Source organism: Acomys russatus, chromosome 3, assembly GCF_903995435.1.
Source record: "Acomys russatus chromosome 3, mAcoRus1.1, whole genome shotgun sequence".
NCBI lineage: Eukaryota > Metazoa > Chordata > Mammalia > Rodentia > Muridae > Acomys > Acomys russatus.
Window position 1 is genome coordinate 15,509,072 of NC_067139.1, and position 27,768 is coordinate 15,536,839.

Consider the following 27,768-nt stretch of genomic DNA (forward strand, 5'->3'; position numbering starts at 1 on the left):
GAGCCTACTTGATCATTGCAGATGATTTTTTTGTGTGTGTTCCTATATTCAGTTTGCGAGTATTTTATTGAGTATTTTTGCATGTATGTTCATAAGAGTTATTGGTCTGTAATTCTCTTTCTTTGTTGAGTCTTTATGTGGCTTGAGTATCGGGGTAACTGTGGCCTCATATAATGAATTGGGCAATGTTCCTTCTGCTTCTATTTTGTGAAATAATTTGAGAAGTACTGGCATTAACTCTTCTTTGAAAGTCTGGTAGAACTCTGTGGCAACATCATCTGGCCTTGGGCTTTTTGTTTTTTGTTTTGGTTGGGAGACTTTTAATGACTGCTCTACTTTACTAGGGGTTATAGGTCTATCTAAATTGTTTAAGTTGTACCTAGGGAGAAAACAATCCATTTTCTTCAGATTTTCAAACTTGGTAGTGTATAGGTTTTTAAAGTATGTCTTTATGATTCTCTGAATTTCCTTGGTATTTCAATTTTATTAATTTGGATATTTTCTTTTTATCTTTTAGTTAGCTTCCATAAAGGTTTGTCTATTTTGATTTTCTCCAAGAACCAACTCTCTTTGATTCTTTGTACTGTTCTCTTTGTTTCTATTTTATTGATTTCAGCCCTTAGTTTGATTACTTCTTGCTGTCTATAGCCATCAATTTGATTATTTCCTGACATTTACTGCTCTCGGATGTGTTTGTTTCTTTTTGTTCTAGTTCAAGTGTGCTGTTAAGACATCTCTCCTATTTCTTTTATGTAGGCACTTAGAGTTAATACCACTTTCATTATATCACATATGTTTGGATATGCTGAGTATATTTACTTTCATTGAATTTTAGAAAGTTTTTATTTTCTTTCTTTCTTTCTTGACCCATTTTTCATTCAGTAGAAAGTTGTTCAGCTTCCATGACTTTGTAAGCTTTCTGTTGTTGACATCTAGTTTTAGTCTGATGAAGGATTCGGAGAGCCATTTCAGTTTCCTTGTATCTGTTGAGACTTGCTTTGTGTCTGAGTATGTGGTCAGTTTTGGAGAAAGTTCATGAGGTGCTGAGAAGAAAGTATATTCTTTTGTGTTTAAGTAAAGTGTTCTGTAAATATCTGTTAGGTCCATTTTTTATCATGGTGTACAAAACTCGTCCAAGTGGTCAAAGATCTCAATATAAAACCAAATATACTAAACCTGATAGAAGAAAAACTGTGGATGGCCTTGGTTGAATTGGCACAGGAGACAACGTTCTGCAACACAACACTGATAGCTCAGGCACTGAGATCAACAATTAATAAATGGGACCTCATGAAACTGAAAAGCTTTTATAAGGCAAAGGGCACCATTTACAGGACAAAGCGGCAGCCTACAGAATGGGAAAAGATTATATTTGACCAACTCTATATTCAATAGAAGTCTAATATACAAACTACAGAAAGAAACCAAGAAACTATACATAAAAAACTCGATAAACTAAAAAATATGGCATAGAGATCTAAACAGAGAATTCTCAATAGAGGAATCTCAAATGACCTAGGAACACTTAAAGAAATGTTCAACATCCTTAGCCACCAGGGATATGCAAATCAAAATGACTCTGAGATTCCATCTTACACCTATCAGAATGGTTAAGATCAGTAACACAAATAACAGCTTATGCTGGCAAAGATGCAGAGCAAGGGGAACAGCCCTCCCTTGCTAGTGGGAGTACAAACATGTACTGCCACTATGGAAATCAATATAGAGGTTCCTTAGAAAATTAGGAGTCAATCTACCTCAAGACCAAGCTATTCCACTCCTGGGCATATACATACCCAAGGACACTCCATCCTACCATAGGGACATATGCTCAATCATGCTCACTGAGGCTTTATTTATAATAGCCTGAAATTGGAAACAACCTAGATGACCCTCAACTGAAAAAATAAAGAAAATGGGGTACACTTACACAATGAAGTATTTACTCAGCTATTAAAAAAATGACATCATGAAATTTGCAGGCAAATGAATGGAACTAGAAATCATCATCCTGAGTGAGGTAACCCAGACCAGAAAGACAAACATAGCATGTACTCAGTTATAGTGTATGTTAAATGTAAAGGATAATCATGCTACAATCCAGAGAGGCTAAATAATAAGGAGAGCTTAAGAAGCAATGCAAGGATCTCCCTGGGAAGAGGAAACAGTATAGATTTTGTGATAGACTCAGGGTAGGAAGGCAGGGTGAGGATGGGAACAGGAGAGATGAGGTGGGGGCAGATGGAGGGAGAGAATACAGGGTGAGATGACTGGAATTGAGGGCAGGGACATCTAAGGGGTACTAAGATAACTCCGTGGAATCTGAGTGTGACCCTAGCAAAGACTCCTAGCAATAGAGGACAAGGTACCTTTACCAACTGCCTCCTCAACCAGGCTAGGCCTCAACTAGGATATCAACCCAGCCACAAAACCTTCAACCTACGAGTTGGTGCTGCCTGCAGAATGTCATTAGAGCCTAGCAGAATCGTCATTAGAGAGACCAGTGAGTTTTCATCCAGCCCTTGATGGGAGCAGATGCAGAACCCCCTAGCTAAACATTAGGTGGAATTCAGAGAGTCCAACAGAGGAAGAGGAGGAAGAACTGAAGGAATCAGAGGGATCAAGAACATCATAAGAACACAGCCCACAGAATCAAGTGACCAGGACTCATGGGGCTAGCAGTGATCAGGGAGCCTATATGGGTCTGATCTAGGCCCTCTGATATATATTACGGTTAGGTAGCTTGGTGTTCCTGTGGGATTCCTAACAGTGGGAGCAGGAACTGTCTCTCTTTTGTCCACTTTTGGGACCCTTTTCCTCCCACTGTGTTGCCTCGTCCAGCCTTGATATGAGGGTATGTGCCTAGTCTTACTGTAGCTTGTCATGCCCTGTCTGGTTGATGTCGTTGCAAGGCCCACTCCTTTCTGAGGAGAAGCAGGGGACAAGGTGTGAATATGTGGGAAAGGGAAGGTGAGGGGAAAAGACTGGGAGAAGAAAGGGTGGGAAACTACAATCAGGATGCAATACTATATAAGAGAGGAATACATTTCTAAAAAGGAAGAATATTTTTAAAAATTATTTGAACCATAAGTAAAAATAATAAATGGTCTTGTCTTTGGTAAGAACAGGAAATAATGAATATAAAGAAGAACAGTTTAACTACATCTTGGTTGACAGAAGCCTTTCTACACCTACTACCCTAGCTAGCATTCAGAGAGGCCAAGAATGCTTCTAGACTTACCTGTTGGAGGCAGACAGTCTTTCCAGTCAAAATAGCCAGCATATATCCCAGGTTCCAGGGATCCAACAATAGGATCTGCTTTTAGCTCAATGTAATTTTCAAAGAGTCGTTGGTCTAGTTCTTTCAGTGATGTCATGCTAACCTATAAGACAAATAATATAAATATGCCAATTTAAGAATGAAGGGAAAATAAAATAGTACAAGTAAATATCCAAAATATTTTTAAAAGAATTTTTCTATACAGTTCAGGTTTCTATCTTATCTTACACATTAAGAATAATTCCCACCTATGGACTACCGGTTGTCTTAGAGAATACTTTAAACTTTAATTCTGGTAGGCAGACCAAACTGGCAGTATAAATACTGAACAGCCAGTGACCTTCAAAACAAAGGACATCGGCTGCAGTGTTCCACGTTAGTGACATCCTTTGAAGGCATCCTGTCCTAACAACCTGCCTGTGGCTGCCCAGGCTTCCTCCAATCACATGTTTGCATGACTGAGATGTGTCTTAGTGCTGAGCAGTCTCAGTTGTCCTACAGTCACTCCATGGAAACACCAGGTCTTGTTCCCTCGGGGTTCAAACAATATACCAAAGATGCTACGAGACAGTCCTGGTGTGAGTACTACAGAGAGGCACACACCTAGGTGCAGTTCAGCAAACGACAACAGTGGCTGCTACTGGCAGTAGGGACAAAACAGACAGAGAGGCTGGCATCAGCCTTGTAGGAGTGGGTTTGGTCTCAACAGCACTCACGTGACTAAGATGCCATTTGACAGGGCCAGCATGCTGACCAAGGGAGCACAGGCAATCTTCTTTCATATCATTTACTTGAAAGACACAGGCTTCTTGAACATTAGACCTGAATTTCAACAAGCTGACAAGAAAGTGGAATGTGCATTTAAGGAGTGCACCTACTGGGAAGTGACGTACCCAGCAGGCAGTGATGAACGCGACAGCAGGAACAGGACACAACGGGAATCCTTTAGAAGAGGCTTTGAGCAGACCATAGCACATGGTTTCACAGAGACAGGACACACACTTTCCAGAGACACTGAAGTGAAAAGCAAGCTGTCCTTCACAGCACAAAGTATCCTGTGCAGAAATCTAAAGCTGAAGCTAGAAACAGGGAAGCGAGAGTAGTTCCAGAAGGCCTTAGAACACGAACGCACAGAGATTCACATGGACGCACATGAGCAACGAGAGAAGAACCAACAAGTAGACAAGCAAAAGAAGACAATTTAACTAGATCTGACCCAGAGTTTGAACTACAGTAGGTTTCTGAGCACAAGCTAGACTGATGACATCATACATCCCCAAAAGGGGCATACTATACGAGTTAGCAGTTTCTAAGTTAAATATAGGGGTGGGAGTGAGACTTCACTTTTTCAGAAGAAAGTAGGAAAACCTACAGAGAATTAAAGATCAGTGGAGGTTCTGAAATGCCACCCCCAAACCTGAGACCACTGCAATTGTATCTACAGGAGTAAAAGAACTGAACCTCAGAACCATGTCAGTCCTGATCACATACACTGATGAAAGAGACACTAACCTAAAGAAAACAAGTCAGACTGTGAAAGATGAACAGCTGAGGAAGACAGTGGGAGAAAATCAAATCCAAGTTCCTCCCCAAATTACTTCATGACTTATACCTAAAACGTAAACCTAACAGATTAGAACCACCTTGGAAATGTGAAATAAACATTCTAAATAAGTATTCTTTTCAAAAAGTCTTTTTTTGTTGTTTTGTTTTATGTGTTTTGCCTGCATGTATGTATGTGCACCACTTGTATGGAGCTGCCTGTGGAGCCTAGAAGAGGACAGCAGATCTCCTGGAACCACCGCTACAGACGGGGGCGAGCTGCCATGTGGGTTTTCTTCCTCTGTAAGAAAACCAAGTGTCCTTAACCACTCTCCAGTTTGAAAGATCCTTTTAAGTATTCTTAGAAGAGGGGAGGGTTCAGGGGAAGAGCATGTGCTTAGCATACCTGAGGGCTTGGATGACCCTTACTAGGTTCCACCCCACCTCACAACAAGAAATCCTTAAGTAAAAAAAAGAGGCTGAGAGGAAAAATGCAAGATATCTAAATGTATGTGGAAATAAGGCAGTGAGTAAAGAAACTTTGAGCTACAGATGTTTAAAAGAACTTTACAAGAATGGCTTAAAATTAATGTTTTAAATTCCTTCAAGCAGCAAACAAAATAGAAAATTAATCCTCCTTCTTCTCTATGTAGCCTTAGGTGTCCTGGACATGCTTTGTAGACCAGGCTGGCCTCAAACTCAAACTGAGATCTCTGCCTCTCTGAGTGTTGGGATTAAAGGCGTGCACCACCACACCCAACTAAGGCCATTATGTTAAAGACCTTTGCACTTGCTGTTCCTGCAGAGGACCAGTGTTAAGTCCCCAGGACTTGCATTGGTTGGCTTACAATCCTTTGAACTCTAAACCCAGGAGATCATTAGCTATCTTCTGGCTTCTGTGGGCACCTAACATACACGACATATACTTACACAAACACACATACATCAGTGAAATAAATCTTCAGAAATTAATTTGGGACAAGAAGCTAATTGATAGGAAGAGGAGTCACTATTAACAGAAACCACGAACTGTGGAGGAAGCAGGGTGCCCATACATGGCAGTCTAAGGATTGGCCACTGGCCTTCCCTTGCAGTGGGTCTCAGTGACTTACTAAACCTGGGTGGTAAATACACCTACACTCCAAATAGTGTATTCACTTTCCGTGACTGGTTTATAGGCCAGTACCCTGAGGATTAGGCTCTACTCCTTTGCTCCAATCTCCCCCTTAATGGCATAAACACATACCTCCTTAGACTATGATTTGGCCTCTCACACCCATCTGAAGGATACTATAAAGAACTTTACTGCCAATTGCCTCCTCCACTGGTGTTTGGATTATTCCACAGTAAAGTAGTTGTTATCCCTCTCTTCCAACCCCTCCCCCTAAAAATACCCAAGTTTCTAGATATGAGAATTAACTGAAATATAATTCCAATGAACAGCAAATTTCAGCAAGATTAGACGCAAGTGAAGATAAAACAAATGAGAAAGCTAAAGAACTATCCCTGACTAGCACTGAGTGTTAGGGATAAGGCTCAATGACAGTGACAGCAGCTGAGGCGCTGCGGCGCCTGAACAAGGAAGTTTCACGGTTGCTGAGCTAATCAGAACAGGTCAGGTGCCATCCAGGGGTGGGAAGGAGACACCGTGTGATGAAAAGGCCATGATCTGTTTCCTGCTCTGAGGAACAGAGAGAAGAAGGCACGAGAAGCTAGATACAGGATGTGACATCTACATCTGCAATGGCTCAGAGGGCAACAAGACTCTGTCAAGCTGAGGCTGGATGAAAACAGGGTGTTCTACACAGACAGGGCACGCCACAGGCAAATGGTCCTCCAACAGAGCACAGAAAGCTGGTGCTGAATGAGTGGTTGAAAGAACAAATGAGTGGAAAAGATGGACGCATCAAATGAGCTAAAGGGTAGCACTCTAAAGGCAGGGGGTGGACCAGCGCCCCCGCAAACATCAGTCAGGGACATGTACGCTTTGTTCTTCAAGCAAGGACAGTATCAGAAATACGGGAAAGAGGAAGGACCGTAAAGTCAGATTTCTTTCTGGAAGCTCTCTGGATACTCTGTGAAGGATGAGTTGGATACTGAATTAAAGAAATAATAATAATAATAAAAGGTGGAATAATACATCTGCAAAGCAGGTTCTTGAGATGCCACAGGTCAGATGAGGAGAAAGGACAGACTCCAGACAGGAACTGCAATTTAAAGGACTAGAAGATGATCTAGAAGGTCCAGGGCTTAAGATGACAAGTGTGTAGCATAAATTGTCACAAGGGATACAGTCAAGAACAATTCCCATTAGCGGAAGAATAAATACGTATGCATTGGGGATTGACTCAGTTGGCAGGATGCTTACCTAGCATGCACTGGGTTCAGATCTCAGCACTGCATAAAACTGGCTATATTTATGTAGGTTATAATCTCAACACTTGGGAAGTGAAGGCAGAAAGACCATAAGGTTCAAAGCCATCTGCAACTACATACTGAGTTTGAGGCCAAACTAAAATATAGGACCTTGCTTTAAAAAAAAAAAAAACATAAAAAACAAATGAATAAATAGAGGAAATATACACAGTGGACTACTAGACAGCTGTAGAGAATAAAAATCTGTCAGTTGCAATAATATGAATGAAAATAGAAGACCCTGTACTTGGTGAAATAAGCCAGGCACAGGAAGACAAATACTGTGTGGTCTCATCTGTAGGCACACTAGGTGTCTTCTAAAGTCGGTTTCATAGACACGAAACAGACAGCAGTCCAGAAGCGATGGGGTGAGGGTATGAGAAAAGGAGTAGTTTCATAAAAGGCACGGCGTTTCACAGACTGGAGACATTTGATCCAGGGAACAACTGTATAGAGTACCTAACAATTTATTTAGCTTCCAAAATTACTCAGAGAATACATTTTAAATGTATTCACCACAAAACATGGCTAGTGAGAGGCGGGAGATGCCAATTAATTGAATCTTTCAACCATGTATACACAGATCAAAACAGCACATTGTGCTCTACACATATACATAATTAGCACTTGTCACTTAAAACAGCTAAATGAATCAATAAGGAAGTGGGTACAATTCATAGGTTCTGGTTGGCTAGCTAACTGACTCAATGGTGACTGACTATGATAGGAAAGATATCAAAACAAAAGGGAAGGTGATTTTGTTTATAAATGCTGGTCAGATGGTTTAAAATCCCATTGGAAGTTTCTAGTGAAACTGTGTGGTAGGAAATGGATACCAAGGCTAGTGATGAGGTGTAGCATTCAAGAATTTGGGCAGCACAGGCTTTAGTGATAGATTAAAGCTATATGATCACCAAAGGAAACTGCCAGGATGATTAGGAAGCAAAAAGCACGAGGTCAGAGCGCACAAGCACTGTGGAGATGGTGAGAGATAGGTGCTTTTAAGGCTCAGACTCAGGGTTTCTAACTTGGGAGACCCTCGTACCCTACCCTGGAGAATCATACATTTCACTCACTTGTTTCTATCTTTTCCTATCTTTCTAAAGACACACAAGGCAGTCCAGTCACTCTTACCTCTGAAACCATGTCCTGTGCCTGAAATTTACATCTCCTTTTCTTAAGTCTGCACTGGAGAACATGCATGCAGTCAATGACTAATGTATATTCTATCCCACCACCAACCCTCACTCTCCTCCTCCCTCCTCGTCCTCCTCCTGTCTCCTATCTCCGGTCTCCCAGGTTTCCTTCCCTCCCTTCCCCTCCCTTTTCCCCTTCCCACTCTGTGGTACTGTGGATGAACCACTAGGCAAGCAAGCCTACTCTGCTGCTAGGCTACAACTTCAGCCCTCACTGTATATTTATCCATGTGCCTTTGCCTTTCCCATATATAGAAGAAATGTAAGGAACCTAAATAAGGTCAAAATTTAGCTTAGAATTTGGTAAGAGAGAACACATTTGCTCAAATTATATTTCTTTAGAAATTTAAACTCTAAATGAATTAATTTACAAGTAATTTGTTATACAAAAATAGCTTCTTAAGAAAGATACCCAAGTACCCATTCTGGCCCCACCAGCCCAGGGTGACTGGAAGAAAGACACCTAAGCACCCACCATTGGTGTCACTACAATGAGTGAATGTGTGATGGACAGAAGAGAAAGATGGGAGTACACAGTGGCGAGATGGGAGAGAAAGCAAAGCAGAAGGTTTCATACACCATGGAGAAAGGTAGAACTAGAGACTTGATGGTGGTGAGGAACAGGCATATGTGAGGAGCTTGTGCAAACATCTGCGGCCATGCTGATGCCTGGACCCTGGTTGGCACCAAGGGTCATATCATCCATGGTCTGTGCTGATATCTGTGGCCTGTGATGCTAAAGGCCACCCAGATGTCAATGGTCTGGGCTGCTTCCAAGACCATGTGGTTATCTGAGGTCAGTGCTGCTAAGGCAACCATACTGATCTGAGTGGCCTGTGCTGCCATCTGAGGCCATGGTGACTTCCGGGCCCATGCTGCTGTCAGGGGCCATGTCTGGGTTCACAGTCCTATTGCAACCAGGGTCTGTGCTTTTGTCTGAGGCCATGTTAGCACCAAAGGCCATGCAGATGTCTCTGGGCTGGGCTGCCACTGGAGGCCATGTTGATATCCAAACACTGTGTTGAGCTAGCCCCACTCCTCACCTGGGCAGCATGCGAGAGTTCAAGCTGGTGCTGCAGGTGCAGACTTGCTGGTGGGCTGACCAACTCAGCTACCACCCAGGCCCAGATCCAGCACTTTGAGTTGGCCCACCTCAACATCTACCCCATCAATGAACTGCTGGAGTGCATGATAGGGCTGGTCATGCAGATCCAAAGCTGCAGACTCTCCATGGCACAGGGTAACAACAGGAGAGTAGTGGTGAGGATCCAGTATTGATGGTGTATCAGAAGCCAGGGGCCTTGGACCAGACCAATAACTCACTGCAATGAACATTTGCAAGTAAAAATGTTTGGACAAAATGGTATACTGTGTGGCATACTGTGACACACACTAACTTCCACAAGAAGATGGGTTTTTTGTTTGTTTGTTTGGTTGGTTTGGGTTTTTTATTTTTTTGGCTGGGGCAGCGGGAGGTTGTGCGGGTGGGGGGTGGATAGGAAGGAACATGGAGATGTAGTGAGAATTTTGTAATTTTGGTTTCTTTTAAAAACAGAAATGCAAACAAACAAACAAACACCCACAGAAATGTTTTCCATAATGGGAATGTGCTTTCGTTTTAATCTTAGGTGTGAGGGTTAGAAGCTGTTTCATAGCAGGTGACTATGATTTGCCTCATGCTCTAGCAGGGACATGAGTTTGCCAGCTACAGATAGTTTCTGTAAGTGTGTGACATTTGGAATTCTGGGAACGTTTCGGAGGATATATATATGGTAGGGCCCTAAGAGGCAGAGTTGCTGCTGTTACTGATGTTGACTGGTTGGTGGTTGGATGCAGTCAGTTGCATTTGTTAAGAGGCCATGTGCAAAGAAACTAGAAGAAGAAAAATGATATCCTAACCTCGAAGACCAAACTTGCCCCGAGGAATTTAACACCCCTACTCAGCAGGAAGTAGTCTACCAATAATCACCCTCCTTTCCCCTCTATCCTTTTCTCTCTTACCTGGTGTTAGGGGGCTAATAAGGGTGGAGAAAGGTAGAAGAGAGATAAAAGAACCCACAAAGTAGCCAAAGCATCAGCTATACAGAGATGAGTTGGATTGGAGTGCATGATGTGAACCTCACAAAGAATCAATGAGTTAAAAAACAAAAAAACAAAACAAAAAAAAAAACCTTAACAAAATTTAGTTAATATACTCTCACGAAGAAATGAGGAAGATAAAACAAGCATAGACACAGAAAACACAGCAGGAAGGAAAGAAAACTGCATTCATTCCCATCAACAAATTCAAATGGACTCGATATCTAAGAAGTACACTCAGTTACGCTAAAACTAATGAACTTCATATTATATGTACTATGAAGAGCTCAAGCAATAAGAAATACTTTAAATTGGTTGCTAGATATAACAGATTTTCCTGGATTTGTGATGAAAAGAAACTGTCCCCTCACCCTTCTGAGTGGAGTTTCTGAACTTAGGAGCTTAAATAAAAGTTCAGCAATGCATTTAATACCAGACTTGATCAGTGCCCATACTCTCAAGTCAGGAAGAATCAGCAATTATGCGCATGCTAAATCAATTGTAGAGCTGTTTGTTTCCTTATGACTGATGCAGGTTAAATATCAGCTGCCATATGCCAAAATACAAAAACAAAAACAACTGACCAAATAAACAAAATGTCCTCGGAATTACATCATTATAGTTGCCACAATAAAATAATACTAAGGCTTATCAGCCATACAGCTCTGATGTTCCCACCAAATGCTCCTGAGGAATTTGATCTCTGTTATATCTGGTCTCCATCCTCAGAACAAAGCTCTGCGTCTCTCATGGTCTCTAAATGCTTCCAAGCTATCTCTTCTACAACACAGGCAATAAAAACGCAAAAGCACTCATTTCCCAAAAGAAAAGGCATGCAAATTAAAACACATAAATGGATATTTTTACGTATAAAAATTTAAAAACATGTTGGGACATCATGGTCTAAACATAATGTAATCACCTCCCCCAAAACAACGTGGCTATTTATTACAATTCTTGAGGTCCCAAAAGAAGTCAGTGACAGGGACTGGATCCATGTCAGGTAGTGAAGTGACATTGATGTGTATGGGGGCGGGGGACGGTGACTAGGGAAAGGTCTAGGTTAACTGTAGGGGGTAACTAGACAAGTCGGAGGTAATCACCTCTTATTAACAATAAACATGTTACAGATGGTATTTATTTTTATTTCTCCTTTTCAAAAATATAGTTGTCATTACAATAAACATTTGCAAGTATGTGGACAGAGGGCTATACTGTGGGATACAATGTGACAGACTACAGCTTCCACAATGAGATATTTTTCTATGCTTTATTTTCGTTTGTGTGTGTATTTTCATTTTGGGAGTAAGGTTACCAGAGCAAAAGGTAGATAGGCAGGGATGAGGAGGTGAGTGGGACTGGGGTGCATGATGTGAAACTCACAAAGAATCACTAACAAATATATGTGTCTGTGTGTGTGTGTGTGTGTGTGTGTGTGTGTGTGTGTGTGTGTGTGTGTGTGACACCCAGGAGGTACAGAGGCCTGTGTGTCCCTCAAGGGGCTCACTAGAAGGTGGAACCTTACTGGGTAAGAGCACTTGTATATTCTGATCTAATGAATCAGTGCTCAGTGTCTCTCAAGGTTAAAATGACATCCATCATATTAGCTTCAAGCCTACTTTTCCTTTCCCTGGGGCACTCATGAGACTGGCTCCATTCTTGATCTTGGGCTATGGTGCGAGGCTGGAAGCACTCAGGACTTGGAATCAACAGACTCATTTTCAAGTCCACACTACTTTTAAGCAAAGTCTATACACTCTACACCTCAGCCCCTATGAAAATCACAGGACTAAAATATCATCCTCATTTACTTCTCAAGAGATAATATTATATACGTGGGGCTGGGGAGATGGCTAGGTAGGTCAGAACTCCCTGCATAAGCATGAGGACCTAAGCCCGAATCCTGACTGTGGTGGTGTGTACATATAATCCAGGATTTGATGGCTGACGAGTCTTGCCAAATAGGTGAGGGCTAGGTTCAGTGAGAGAGCCTGCCTCAAAAAATTAGAGAGAAAATAGATGTAGACACCTGATGATGCTGGCCTCTGGCCTACATAGAACCACCCCTGCAAACACACACACACACACACACACATACACACGCGCGCACACACACACACACACACACACAGAGAGAGAGACAGATGTACACACATCAACACATACATATGAATACAATACACATCAAACCATAAAAATAAATAAAAGTACATCTATGAAATCATTCCATCCTTAAATGGCATTGATTGTCACATTTGGATAAAGTCCTACAAAGAATGATTATGTATATACTATTTCTATAGTAATTCAATTCTATTTTGAATAAAAAAACAAGATGAAGGTGCTAGAGAGATGGTCCAGCTGGTAAAGGCGCTGGCTGCTGAGCCCGATGAGCTGAGTTCAATCCTGGGACCCACATGGTAGAGGGAGAGAATCAAGTGCCACGAGTTGTCCTCTGACCTCCACATGAATGCCATGGCATGTGCAGCATGATAAAATTTTAAAATTGAAACAAGAAAACTAAATAATTAATTTTAGAAAAGAAAGAAGATGAAAGGCATTTTAGAAACGGTTGCTTTCAGGCTTCTACTATGAGAACACCAATAAGAAAAAAAAAAAATGAGAAGGGAAAAGGAAAGGTGGGGGGAAGGAAGGGCAAGGAGGAAGGAATCTGAGTGGAAAGGCCTCTTGCCCTGTCCCACCAGCCAGCACCCCCACAGCACGGATGGAGAGAAAGCCTGGCATCTATTGACACTGTGAGAGGAGTCCGCTGAGACAGCATGACCTGACAGGGCAAACACAGAAACAGAGAAGACGCTGTCCACTGTGACCTGCCCTATGACTTTGCTGGCAGGCTTCTAGGTTGTGTCATAGGAGAAAAACTGTGGAAAATAAGGCTATGAGTGACCTTTGTTTTCCTTCAGGGCAAGTGGGTTTGACTTTCTTTATTATTTGAAAGTATATTTGTTTTTAAATATTTTTTAAAATTTTAATTTGTTCACTTTACATGCTGATTATATCTCTCCTCCCTCATTGTCTCCTGGTCCCACCCCCTTCTCTCATCCTGCCTCCCCCTCCCCTTGTCCTCAGAAAGGGGAAGCCCTCCTCCCCTACCATCTGACCTCAGCGTATCAAGTCTCATCTGGACTGCCTGTATCCTCTTCCTCTGTGGCCTGGCAAGGCTGCCCCACCAGGGGGATGTGATCAATGAGTGGACACCAGAGCCCATGTCAGAAGTAGCCCCTGATCCCCATATTAGGGGACCCACAAGGAAACTATGCCACCTATCCCAGCACTTGGGGAGGCAGAGGTAGGTGAATCTTTGTGAGTTCAAGGCCAGGCTGGTTTAAAGAGGAGGTTTAACTTTCTTGATGAAATAGAAACAAGAGCTTCTTTGGCACACAGTACAGTAAGCAGGTGCGCTGTGGTCTGAGGTACGTTACTCCATTCACTTCAGCCACGGCTGTATAAGTTCAGGACAGTCTAGAAATCATTTTTAAAACTCATAATGCTGACTGGACAAAAAGCCTACTGCTTATTGCAAGCTGTCCCCAGGTCTTCGTGTTACTTTTCTCTGTGATTCAGACAAAGACAGGAAAAGAGACCAAGCCTTCCTTTATGTCGGTTTCATTCTGCTTGCTTCTCAATAGTATAAACTGAGGAACGTAATTTCTACTTATTACTTCATAAAAACTTAGAAAAAAATCAAATGTCATTTCTTTCACATGCAATTTTTAATGACACATTTTAATGATAAAGTTCTTCATATGTATGTATAGTCATATTACTATTTTATTGAAAAAAAAAACAGTTGCACAGATCTTGCAATTATGAACATGAAAATTTCTGGAAATAAACTAGTCATTTAGCCTCAACGCCTTAAGTCATAACATTTATCAGCAGGATGATTAAGCTTTACGAAAAGGCAGGAAAACAAGACAGAGCCACCCACTCTGACATTTTCATTTTTTCATTCTTAAAAAAAAAAAAAAAGAAAAGAAACCAAACAAACCAACCTAGTTTATAAACTGGAAGCATCATTTATAAAAAGTAGATCGTCCACTTAGAGTAAACTCTGATATATGATTAACAAGATGATTATCTTTCTTGTTTTCTTCACTGAGTATTAGGCAGTGGGGTTGGCACAGTTTTACCTAGAAATCTGATAAACTTTGCTCAGGAACTAGCTGACCTTTAACAAGATACTTCATTTTTCCCCCCTTTTCTGATGATTTGAAAAACTATAAACAAGAGAACGAACATCCTAAGGCAGGAAACTGGCTTCACTAACTTGCACGTACATGTACATTTTTGCCTACATCCAGCAGGCGGGGTGCAAAGCATGCAGAAGTTCTTTCTGGTTGAGCCAGGAAGGAAGGGGCCAGCAGCTAGAGAGCAGGATGTGCGCGTGCGCAGGCTTAAGCAGCCTCACAAAGGCAAGGCCACAGCCACAGGGAGAACAGTGCACAGGCAGGAAGCATCTCATACAATCAGGATCTGGGTTGCTCTAGTGCTTGCAGGCACTCCCAGCAGAAGTCAGATGAGGAAACTCTTAAAGATTTAGGTTTGATGCTTCTCTCCTGACTCTTGTCTGACTTTTAAACAGCCTAGATCCAGTTAAGTAAACCAGTTCAACCATAAGAAAGCTTTGCTCCTGAGAAAAGCAGTGTTACATTAACAATTTAAGGTGAGGAAGAAAATCGTTCCCACATAGGTGAGGTGAGAAGAATGGGTGTGGGGCCTGGGGAACCGGAGTGCAGGGGAGCCAGGGAGCTGCGGAGAAAAGAGCTTGCCTACTGAATAATATCAAAGCACTTACCTGTGCTATTTTTTCTATTCCTTGGAAGTTGTGCTTTTCAAAATGTTCTGTTATATTTAGGAAGGTGTGACGTTCTAAATAGCAGCAATTGCTCAGGACTATCAAAAGCCGCTGCTCCTACAAGTCAAACAAGCCATTAGAAGTTGACATAGATAGTACTGGCCAATGGCAGAGACAACCCTGATCTTGCATTTTATACTGAGTTTAATTAGAGGCTTCTGCCCTTTAACATCAATATCCAACACCTTGATTTTCTTGGCTGTTTATTTCCTAAAATTAACACACAGAGGAACATATTACAATTCCACTGACTTATTCCATTTACACTGAAGAGTTAAGCAGAGCTTGGGATACAGCTCAGCAATAATGATCCCTCTCTGGAAAGCCCAAGGCTCTGGGTTCTACCCTCAATATCCCCCAAAGAAGAGTCAAATGTTTCACTTACTATTTTACATACACAAAAGGCCACACACATTGATATTAGGAATAACTATATAAATGTAGGAACTATTAGAAAATGGTTTGTGAATCTTCTACAACTTGACAGAACATTTTAATGTCATACTGTCTATCTGAAGGGCTCCTTGTTCCTTCAAAAAGTTCCTGCCTGTGAAGGCCTGTGGGAATGCTTCCTGTTATGCATTCCTTCTAGTGGGGAGTGCATGTCCTGAGGCCAAGTCTCATCCCACCTGCCATCCTGTCTCCCAATAGCCCCATTTCCCCACATCCCTACAAGAAGATAAAGAGAGGGGAAAGTGCCTCTCCTGTTACATTCTTGAATGCTCTTCCCACCTAAACCATTGCTTATCATTAGACTGCGATTGCAATGCTAATGAATACAGTGGGCTTTTCACAGTTCAAAGAACCATATCTGTAAATAAGGTTCTAGGAATGGCCCCTGCTCTGCTGAGGCTGCGGTTCACTTCAGGGCACCCTGAGTCTGTGTTCCCACAGGTGGGAGGCATTCTTTGGAATGGTGACTCATCCAGGCCTTCAGTGGAGATCCTTGACTAAAACTAAGGCAAAATCACTTTCCAGGAACAGTTCTCACCCACACTTGGTTACTGTCTGTGCAGAATCAGAGTAACTTACAGTTAAGTACTGCAGGGGAGAAAAAGCAGACAAGCACAGGTTCTCGTTCTTTGAGGCACGTGGAGCAAAGGATGAGCTAGAGTCTCTAAAGTCAATAACCAAGCAAATCTATCTTCTGGTAATTCTGAGCTCAGTCAAGTGCCCAACATCTTCTCAATTCTTCATCACAATTTCCTATTGTTATTTCTTAGCCCACTTACTGCCAGTTTTGGTTATCAACAGACATACATCAAAGGCTAGAGAGCCATTAAATAGCCCAGACAAACTAAAGGCTGCTGCTGCTGGCCCTGAATTAACTTTTAGATAGGAAATGGAATATAAAAAGGCCAGAGGAGGTCATGCTCTATGACATTGTTTTGCTATAGTGAATGCATGGCAGAACCATATAAGAAAATAAGCAACCTGGGTATAGTGAGGCTTTATCATAACATATCCCTTTTATAGTACGTGAAATAAATAACTTTCCAACAGCCACTCCAAATATGCTGAACCCCACAATTGCCTCAACTGGCTTCAAGCCCATCCTTTACCACTCTTTCATTTAGAACTCAAACTTCCATTCCAGTTGATTGAGCCTGCAAGTCCTTCCTAACCTGTCCCCCAATTGTCTTGACTTACTTTTCCCTCACTACAGCATTTATGGAACCTTTCCAAAGTGACAAGAAAAAAACACTTCAGAGATGTAAAGACTAACTCTTAGCAAGTATATTTTATTCCTATATGTTATGTGAAACATCATATGAAATCAAAGTGGGAAGAACGAAAGAATAACAACAATCTAATCTTTATACTTGGATGGTTAATCTGAAGCTCGCTTGAGCCTGGTATAGAGGACATGCCTTTGACCCTAACAGTTCAGTTGACCCATATGAAGGAATCCCTGAATGTGAAGGAACAGGTCTTATATATCACTTCTCTGTACTCCCAGAGAGCACTAGCAATGAATACTCAGAGTGCCCGAGGTTGTGACTAAGAATCCTTGGACTCTAAATCTAGATTTTTTTTTTTAAATCAAATCAATAAGGAGTGCTATCCAATGCTACCCATTTCCTTCTGGATAGCACAGCCCTGAGAAGATCTCAGTCTTCTGAGATGATGAGTGAGATCTGATGAGACCCCTTCACTGGGGAAGAACACAGGAACAAATTTTGGAAAACAATGAATGCACCTTGGGAAGTGGACAGGTAAGATGCTGGGAAGAGCAAAAGTAAGTGAAAACTCTGGGCAGTGCAGAGAGCCTGGTGGCAGCTCTGCACCTCCTCGAAATTGGTCACAGGGAACTATCCTGCTCTCCTCTCTATTCCTAAAGAGGGACGGGAGGCTCAGAGTAGCACTCCTAATTGAGGTGCACACAAATCAGTGGGGAAATGGCTGATGGGTCACAAAGTGTTAAGGTGAGAAATATCACTGTGTACCATTTAGACTCCTTTAGAAAGACAATAGAAACAAAAGCACAGGTAGGGCAGATGGCTAGAGTAAGGTCTTAGTGTCAAGGGCTCTTTCCCTCAGCTCCCCCCCTCTACCTTACTGTCTCCCTAGATTTACATGCAATAGCTGATTTCAATCCACGTCATGGTTTCTCTTAGCTCTTGTCACTTTTCTTGCTAATTTTGCTGTTGTTATTGTTTGTTTTGTTTTATTTTTATTTAACACAAGCTGGAGTTATCTGCAAAGAGGAATCTCAGTTGAGAAAATGCCTCCATCAGATTGCTTGTAGGGATTTGATTTTGGCTTAGGCATGTAACCTATGTCCAAATAAAACAGGAGACTTGTAGAACTAAGGCAGAGAAAAGTGGAGTGTGTCGGGCTAAAGAGGCCTTGCCTTCTGCCTCCTCCCGGTCCGTCCAGGCAACTTTGCAGCACTAGGGGACAACTGAGGCAGCTATTAGCACTCAAGATGCAGAGGCTGTGTTGGATCTGTTTATATAACTCTGGTTAAAGGTTTTTTTTCAGTGTGAAATATACACAAATATCCATACAATGTAATATAGTCCCAAAGTGTATTGCAGTACCCACAGTGCCCATCTTACATGAGATGATGTTTCCCATTCAAGTGAATGTAACACGACACACTTTACTTCTGTGTTTGCCATTTTACTTACTGAAGTCAAACTGAAGTCTTCATGGATGCTTCCAAACAAATCAGGAGAAGAAACATCAACAGAAAGGCTAAATGCAGAAGAGGCAAGAGAATAGTCACAATTAAAACTGGCTGAAACGTACAATGACTTCAAATGTTTTGATGAAAATGGCTGTGCAACTTTCTGTAGATTTCCTTGTATTTAATTACTAGTACCATAAGGAAGTACTAAGGACTATCTCTTACTCTGGGCCATATAATACTTGTTGGGAGCATTCTCAATACTCAAGTGACTTCATTAAATTTAAAAGCAAATTACTGAAACAGAAAATATAAAATAATACTCATATAATTAAAATTTTTTGACTATAAGAGTTTCCAGGGGAAGACTTGAAGCCTAGTCTCACAGTGACCTATTTATTGATGAGCTAAAAACTTTAGTTGACAACTCAAAAGCAATCAAAAACATAAAAAGATGAAAAGGGAGAGCAGGGCAACTAACCCATTAATTAACTTATTATTTAACAGAATTGTAAGAAACACCTTAACAGAATTTTTATTTAACCTTGACTGACTTAAATTTATATGGAAGTCTAACATGATGGAATATTGGATAATACTTTAAAATAGAAATAAAATAAAAAGATGTCAATATGTAAAGAGTTGAAATATAAACAAATGGTAATCAAAATAGCACCAACTGATATGAAATATATTTGAATGAATACAGCAGAACATCGAGTTCAGAAATGTTGCAATACACATTAAAAATCCAGCTGTGTATGAAACAAGAATTTGAACAAAGTAACCAGAAAAGATTGATTGGTTTAACCTGTGAGATCAAGGCTGTGAGTAGTAACACAGCGTTCTAGTGGGATAATGAGCCATATACTTAAAGGTTGTAGAAGACCCACAAGCATTAAAAATGTGGGGCTGGAGAGACTATCGTGGGTACCAATTGTGAGGAGCAGAGTCAGACCTCTAGCACCTTTGTAAGTACCAGTGAGTACAAGAGCTCACCTGTACATGGGAAGTAAAAATGAGCTGACTTGACAAGCTGAGTCAGTGAGCTCTGGGTTCAAATCAAAGACTCTGCCTAAATATGTGGCAGAGGCATATGTGAGAAAAACATCATCATCTACTTCTGGCCATAAAATGCCCACACACTCACACACACACAAACATGCATACACATGCATGCAAGCACACTGGGCATGTACATACACACACAAATTAAAACAATGTATTTGGCCAGTAGAGATGACAGTTTTATATCCCAAAGAGCAAAAGTTAATGCCAGGAAACAGAAAAATCCTCAAATTGCCAATCAGATTCAAAGACTTCTTTTGATACTATCTGTGTTAATGTTGGAAGCTTAGGTGCACAGGAGTGTCACATGCCAAGTGTCATCCAGAAAATGCTAAGTCAGAAAATGAGCACACGAGCACTCTGTGTTGCTGCTCTGTGTAGAGCATGGAGAGAGAGACAGCTGGGAGAGAGCAAGCGTCTGTCAGGAGTCAGGGTTGGGCATGGACCAGGAAGGCTGGGGACTGCAGAGAGGGAGGGCAGCCAAGCACACAGGAAGTGTACGCCAACCTGGGCTGCATGTGCTTACATTTTATTACTCTTAAATACATCAACAAGATCCATTACATTTTTACTTACTGAGTAGTATCTATGTCTGCATCAGGCTTGGTGCTCAGCTGTTCCAGGCAGTATATAAAAACCTGGATTAAAAATAGTAAGTTTTAGTGATATGAATTCTCAGGTTATCAATGTATTTGAATATGAAAACAATTTTACATAAACCAAAACAGAACTGTCTGGCCATAAAAAACAAAATAGCGGGAGAAATGTGTCTAATAAGAGAGAGAGAGAGAGAGAGGGAGAGTGTACATGTGATTACACATGCTAAGTGGTACCAATATATAACCTATCAATGTCTAACTATATAAGTGATAGAATATTAAAGGAACCTTGTTTGAATTGATTATTATGTTCTTGAAAATATTTTAGGAAAAAGATACTTTTACTTCTCCTTACTCATTCACAAATACTCAACTTCATTTATGCACTGGTCCCAGTCAAACAACTCTACAACTCCAGGTAAATCACAAGCAACTAATTTTCATTTAATTTACTCTGCTCTCTAAAGGAACTGAATACAAAGTACCAGGAGGACACACACAAGAATATACAATATAGATGAAGCACACAGGTACCGTCAAAACAAAAAAGGAACAGATCCTCCACTAATTTTCACTTGTATCTGTTGTCTTGCTCCAAACTCTTACGTATACAGATGGGATTTTAAAAGCACCTGTATTTAATAGTGACATGAACATTACCAACTGGGAATGACAAATCAATGCACGGCTTCAGAGCCTATATCACTGCTTTCAGTTACCTGCATGATATTGATGCTTAGTTGGCAAACCTCCTCCTGCGTTTTAGGCTGTTGAAAGACCTAAGAAGAATAATTTAGATTAAAAAACAGTTTTGATTTTGCTAAGAAAACAAAACATTTTGCTTGATAAGTTCGATATAAAAGCTAATGCATGGAAAACCATCCCAGGTGTTGGCATCGTTACTCTGATGCGCTAGCTTTAGGTGGCTTCCTACCTATTGTGGCTCTGATCCCCAAGTGGCTGACAATATCCAAGTCAGTCAGTCAATCAGTCCACAAGGACCCTGGTCTGCTTGTGGCTGCTGGACTCATAGTTTAACTGCTCAGCCTGCCCTGGAAATAATTCCTTTAGTTACATAGGTACTAAAGGAATGCATTTAGTAAGAGAATAGCTCTTGGACGTCATTGATGGCTTTACTGTTTACTGTGATCCCCAAGTAGGGATCTATTTATTTATTTATTTATTTTGGTTTTTTGGTTGTTGTTGTTGTTGTTGTTGTTGTTGTTGTTGTTTTGAGACAGAGTTTCTCTATGTAGCCTTAGCTGTCCTGGACTTGCTTTGTAGACCAGGCTGGCCTCAAACTCACAGTGATCCGCCTGCCTCTGCCTCCCTGAGTTCTGGGATTACAGGCGTGGCCACCATACTCGGCTGGGATGTCTTAAGACCTTACAAAGCAGGTAGAACAGAATGGAAACTCACGCTGGCTTCTCCAGGCTTGCAATCCACAACACCCTTCAGCGACTGCAGGGAGTGCACGATGCTCTGTTCAAACTGACATGGCTGGGGGAAAAAAAAAAAAGGACCTCCTTAAACACAGACACAGCACTGGCTGGGAAGGTGTAGTTATGGAGCTGGACATGCAGAAAGCTCAAGTGTCCACACTTACAGCAAATAACAAGGACACAATCCGACCAGAGACCTATACTCATGGAGGCTGAGAGCAGCATGTTTTAAACAGATAAATTTTGAGACTAAGGCTTATCTAAATCATCTTTTCATAGCAAATTGACAAGGAGCACATGGCCTCTTGTATGCTCAGTGAAACCTAACGCGCTGACAACCACCTAGACGGGTGCAAGTCCTTAACAGTCAACTAAGCCTTGTTACTCATTTTCTACATATACGAAGTCAAAAGATGACACTTGCAAATATGTTTAAGCAAAGACACTCCAAGGAAAGAGGGAAGAGACCTCAACACCCTAGTGCCTGTGTTCTGTGTTCACGTGAAGTTCCCAGGAGTGGATCTGACAGGCAGAATTCTCATCACATGCTTTTCCGAATTGCGGAACACTCACCCATCCACCCGTTTATTTATTCATTCATTTACTGTGTAAGAATGAAACTGTAATTTAATCAATAAACATCATGATAGCATACTGGAATGCATAGGAGAATGGTGCTGGGGGAGCTTCTCTCTAAATAGGATGGTCAGAGTAGCCGAGAACAGGAGAAGTGGGTGTGAGGACAGCATGGCATATGTGGTGGCAGGAAACCACAGGAGCTGAGGGCACAGGGAGGTCAGGGGATTGCCAGCATGGTTTCCGTGAAGGAAGAAGCAGTCTCCTCCCAGGAGTTAGAAAAAGGTTAAGGACATGTAAATTCTGCTGTCCCTTTCAGAGGCCCAGAGGACTGGGTAGAGCTGCCCAGAGGACCGGGTAGAGCTGCCCAGAGCTGGGATGCAAGCTCATACTCCTTTCCTCTTGCTCTGTCCTGAACAGCTACAAGGGCTATCCACATCAAGCTATCAAACCAAGATAGCTTCCTTCTTCATCCGCATTTGACTGGAGGATGCTTTGGCTGACTCCAGATATACCATTTCCGTTGTTTTTCCGCATGACCCACTGGGTTTAGTAGTTCTTAACCATGTGTACTCATGTGGTTGGTGGGGAGGACGGCGTCAAACACAAAATTAATATCTTATGATTATAACGGCACTAAGGAAATCCAAATTTAAAAGCAGACTATAGCCATGTTTCCCTCCTAATAAGTCCAGTCATTTTCCCAGGACCCCGCTACAGTAACCACACTACCTGGCAGAATGCTGCCTGCCTCCGGGGCAGGCCACAGGAGGCTGTGCATGCTGCCTTACTGAGCAGGAAGGATCTAAAGGCAACAGCTGCTATGCACAGAGGGCTGCTATTGGTCAGTTTCTCTTGTTTAATGAAACATACACTTTAACATTCTCAAACTGGACATAACACAGTATACAACATGCTTTAGGGTACAGAACTGTTTAATTCCTCCCCCCAAGCCCTAAGACAGGGTTTCTGTGTCGCCTTGGCTGTTCTGGACTCACTTTGTAGAGCAGGCTGGCCTCAAACTCACAGAGATCGGCCTGCCTCTGCCTCCCTGAGTGCTGGGATTACAGGTGTGTACCACCAAGCCAAGCCCATGGTTACTTCTAAGCCCACACTATGAAGACGTCCTGCTCCTGCCATACAAATGGGGACTCAGGCCAAACAGATTCCAGGTTTTCCCTAGGGCAGGTCTTAAAGTGGAGTACAGTACAGTTGCTTCCATGTCAGCATCCTTCAGAAGAGTGGCGTGTGCTGTGCATATAAGCCACAGAAAAAATGTGAGATATCCCAGGAACCATGTTAGGCAGCTTAAGAAGAAATTTTAATACAACTGGTTTAGGACAGCATCTCTTTTTTGGCTATCGAACAGTCACCTTGACACAGTAGAGTCATCTGAGAAGAGAGCCTCAGCTCAGCAGCTGTCTACATCAGATCAGCCTGTGCATGTCTGTGGATGGTTGTCTTGTTAACTGATACAGGAGGGCGCAGCCCGCTGTGGGCAGCACAGCCTAGACAAATTGTTCTGAACTGTACAAGAAAGCCAGTGGGAATTGAGTCCACTTCCAGTCACTGAGAACCTCTCCCACGGTTCCTACTTTACTCCACAGACTGTGAAGTGAATTCTTTGACTGAAGGCAATGCTGTATAGAACAGCCTAACTTCCCTCATGACGGACTGTGACCTGGACCTGTGTAAACTGAAGAATCCCTTTCTTTCCCTAAGCTGTGTTTAGTCAGAGTATTTTAACACAGCAACAGAAATGAACCTAGAATATTCAAATGGCTTCAATATATCATCAATACAAAAGCTATTTTGTAATTTTCTATGTATCTCAGAGAGAGATGAGCTAAATAATACATAGACCCTTTCTCTAAGAATTTAATGTGAGAAAGAACTAACCAAAGAATACTTATTTACATGCAAATAATTTAATCAACAGAACAAATCCAGCCAAATAAAATCATAACTGATTTATTAAAAATAATGAACTTTCCCAACCCATGTCTTGCATGACACTGGAAGTAGGCATGTCTTTTCTAACCCTGAAGTCTACTTGAATGAATTCACACTGACTTGGAGCAATGCCTTGGCCTTCAGAGGAAGTCCCAGCTTCCAACCTCAGCCTAACCAGACCCCCATGCAAGGATCCCGGGGAAAGGGAGATGCCATGTGGGATCTCTGTTCCTGACGTAGGGCTGGCTTATAACTTGTAGGGCCAAAGCCACTTTATTCTTGGCAGAAACCAGAAGTTCCATCCTCAGAATTAATTTTCTCCCCCTTGCAAAAGAGGACATGAAAGAATTTGGCAGTGGCCATATGGTCTGCTGAGCAGCTATTTTTCTGGGGCATGGGGATGCTTTCTGTCCAACAGCCTCTTGAGACTGGCTGTGGCTGCTTGGAGATTGCTTTACTTTCTTCCTAACAGGGTCAAGGCTTGATGGAACCTCCAGGACAGCCACACAAAAACCAGTGCAGAGGGTCACAAAGGCAAACAGTGACCCTGGCTGGATGCAGGACAGGCTGTCTGGCCAGCGTAAGGGAAAATGGCAACCCCTGTCCTGTGTCCTCTGTATTTTACTAGCGAGTCAGTCCCTATCAGACTGTTAGGAGCATCCCTCAGACAGACATGAAAACAGGAAAGATCATGAGAAGTATTTTCAAAGGTACTTGAATTCTAAACTCACCCAGAAAGAGAATGTTTCTAGACTGAACACATCATGGGTGTTTGCTGCCTGACCTGGGCATCTACCTGCAGTGGCTTCTGCTTCTTGGCTTGTTTACTTTTAGCTTTGTGGACAGAAACATCATTCTCCTGTCTTGCTTTTCTGAAGACTTCAAGTTGCTAATAGTGTGGAATTAAGCACAATCTAATTGAAAAGTAATGTAAACTAAAGTAGCAATACAATAGTGATACAGGCTGACATGACTCTAACTAAAATAAATCCACTGCTTTCACTCATTTAAAATTTCTATGATCAGCAGTAAGCAAAACTAACTTTGAGAAAGAGTATTTTAGGATTATTTTACAGTGTCAAGAAACTTGAGTATAATATAAAATGAATATGATCCTTATTAACAAAAAGCATTTATTTTGTATAAGAAACACTAATGACAATTAACAAAAAATAATTCAAACTTACTAGGGAAGTTAGTCCTTCATTATCAACAATCCAGTCTTCCTTTTCAGCTAACCTCTTTATTTCTATGTAGAAACAAGAACACAAGACTTTCTATTATAATTGTCTCACTGAACATCAACAGAGACCAAAATAGCAATGAGTTGTGGCTTTTAATTATTTTATATAAGTCTGTAAAACATAGAAAATCTACCAACCTATTGGCAGATTTAAGAAATAGTAATGTATTCTGCACACTTTTTTTTTTCTCTCTTTTCTCTGCACACTTTCTAACAAAATATTCACGTAAATATTTGTGGGCTTTTGTTTTGTTTTTAACAACACAGCCTAATCTGGAGCCTTCTAGACTAGGAGCAAAGATACCTCACAACAGTGACTATATACTCAGTATTGTCCCCAGCAGTGGCAGACATGTGCATAGCAGTGGAGTTTATATCATTCCTGAATGGTAGCTAGCTCTCACTTGAGGAATGACACTTGCCCAAACTTTCAGCAGGCCAGGCTTGCTTAGGTGCATTCTTAAACTGGATTCCACTCTCTTTTGACACATTGTATTAACTGCAAATTCTACAGTGCAGGGCCCTCCCCACTTAAAATCTTGGTGACAGAATATAATGGCTTATGTTGTTATAACAATGTTCTTGTTTTTTAAAACACTTAAAACCTCAAAGGTCATTTTATAAAAAAAAAAAAAAAAAACTTGGTGACCATTTGGTTGCTGTAGTGATTTAAAAGAAAATGGCCTCCAAAGGCTCAGAGAACTGCACTAGTAGGAGGTACAGCCTTGCTGGAATAGGTGTAGCTTTGCTGTTAGAAGTGAGTTACTGGGGGTGGGCTCATGTGCTCAAGCTGGGCCTCTTGGCTCAGTTCGCTTCCTGCCGCTTGTGGATCAGGATGTGGAACTCTCAGCTCCTTCTCCAGCCCCATGTCTGCCTATATGCTGCCATGTTTCCTGCCATAATAATAATGGACTAATCCTCTGAGGCTGTAAGCCAGCCACAGTGAAATGTTTTCCTTTTAAAAGTTGCCATGGCTATGGTGTCTCTTCATAGCAATAAAATCCTAAGTCAGTGGTTCAAGATAAAAAATTCTGGAAAAAATTTAAAGTATAACAAAATGCATGTATAATTCCTACAATCCATAGAAGCACTACTAATGGTGTTCTGATTTCATGTGAATTTTAAAATTAGAAAATGTCGACATGTTTTAAAACTAGGTCCATATTTTACATAGACTTTTATATCCAGCAGTTTGTTTAAAATTTACTATAAAGATATTCTTATATTCTTAGTTTCAAGTGCATCTACTTTAATTTCTACAGTGTCTTAAAACAACTAAATTATTTTGAAAAGATACTTTAAAAAAAGAGAAAACATTCTATTCTGTAGCAAGAAATGAATAAATACATGCTAAATTCCCTAACACTGGTTTATTTTCAAGGCTTTGGAAACTGGAAGGAAGCCAGCTCAGGTAACTTTGCCCAGTAAAAGTTATTTCCTAACATACCTTCTGCTGTGTGTTGCAGTGTTACCATTATGCAACGTATGCGGAGATCCAAAATTAGGTCCTGGATAATCTGTAACATGTCATTGGGAATTTCCAGGGCAGTCAATGACTCATAAGTCAGCCTGGCAAACACAACACAACACAACACAAGTGAGTAAACGGGGTACCACGCAATCCCTATCACTGCTTGGACTGTCCTGTAATAGGCTGCGTGGAGGTTATGAGCAACAGCATTAGGCTGAAAGTAGAGTGCACAGCAGGGGCTGTACCAGGTCTATGCAATAGAGGGATGCACATAAGGCATAACACTCACCCAGCACACACACCAGGGATGCTTATGAGCTGCCAGGTTAGATTATAAGTGAGAAATAGAAGCAGCAGGACAGAGAGTTGGAAAATAGATTCTCCCCTGACATGTTAAGCAGCACATACGACCCTAGGGGTTGACTGTTTTCAAAAGGCACTAAGTAAACAAATATACACAAACTCACTGAGCCCTTTCAATGAGCATGGCTCCCATGTGTCCATGCTTACCTTATGGTCTGGATAACGTGTGCGAGCCACTGCCCTGAGAGCTCCGCCTGCACCTCCCAGCCTCCATACTGCCTCCCGTCGCCCTCTCGGAGGCTGAGAGGGAGCAGGGCTCCTCGGATCAGCTTCACCAGGGACTGCATTACTTCCTGAATCATTTTCTAGACGATGAAAACCAAAACTGCATTATGATCATCAGTGTGATAAAGATTGTACCGAATGATAAACGTCTCTCAACTGTAAAGTCTTCACTAACGCTGGCAGAGAGAGGCCAGTGCCCTGAAAAGCTGACATTCTCACCCTCACTTACCTTGAAATCATTTTGTCTCTGCCTTACGGTCTTTGATCTTTCAATCTGGCCTGATTTCTCAGCAGTCTTAGGAAT

At 41.6% G+C, this 27,768-nt stretch overlaps 1 protein-coding gene across 1 annotated transcript in view; it reads right to left on the bottom strand.

The window, feature by feature from the left end:
* Positions 1-27,768, bottom strand: part of Exoc2 (exocyst complex component 2) — a 167,247-nt gene that overhangs the window by 36,579 nt on the left and 102,900 nt on the right. Inside the window, exons 14-23 of the mRNA XM_051169545.1 lie at positions 27,694-27,759; positions 27,387-27,544; positions 26,853-26,974; positions 25,350-25,411; positions 21,611-21,691; positions 20,911-20,970; positions 20,169-20,230; positions 18,526-18,592; positions 15,332-15,448; positions 3,242-3,383 (exon numbers count right to left, since the gene is read on the bottom strand). Of these exons, the coding sequence (XP_051025502.1) occupies positions 3,242-3,383; positions 15,332-15,448; positions 18,526-18,592; positions 20,169-20,230; positions 20,911-20,970; positions 21,611-21,691; positions 25,350-25,411; positions 26,853-26,974; positions 27,387-27,544; positions 27,694-27,759 (937 nt within the window). The remainder of the gene's footprint in view (positions 1-3,241; positions 3,384-15,331; positions 15,449-18,525; positions 18,593-20,168; positions 20,231-20,910; positions 20,971-21,610; positions 21,692-25,349; positions 25,412-26,852; positions 26,975-27,386; positions 27,545-27,693; positions 27,760-27,768) is intronic.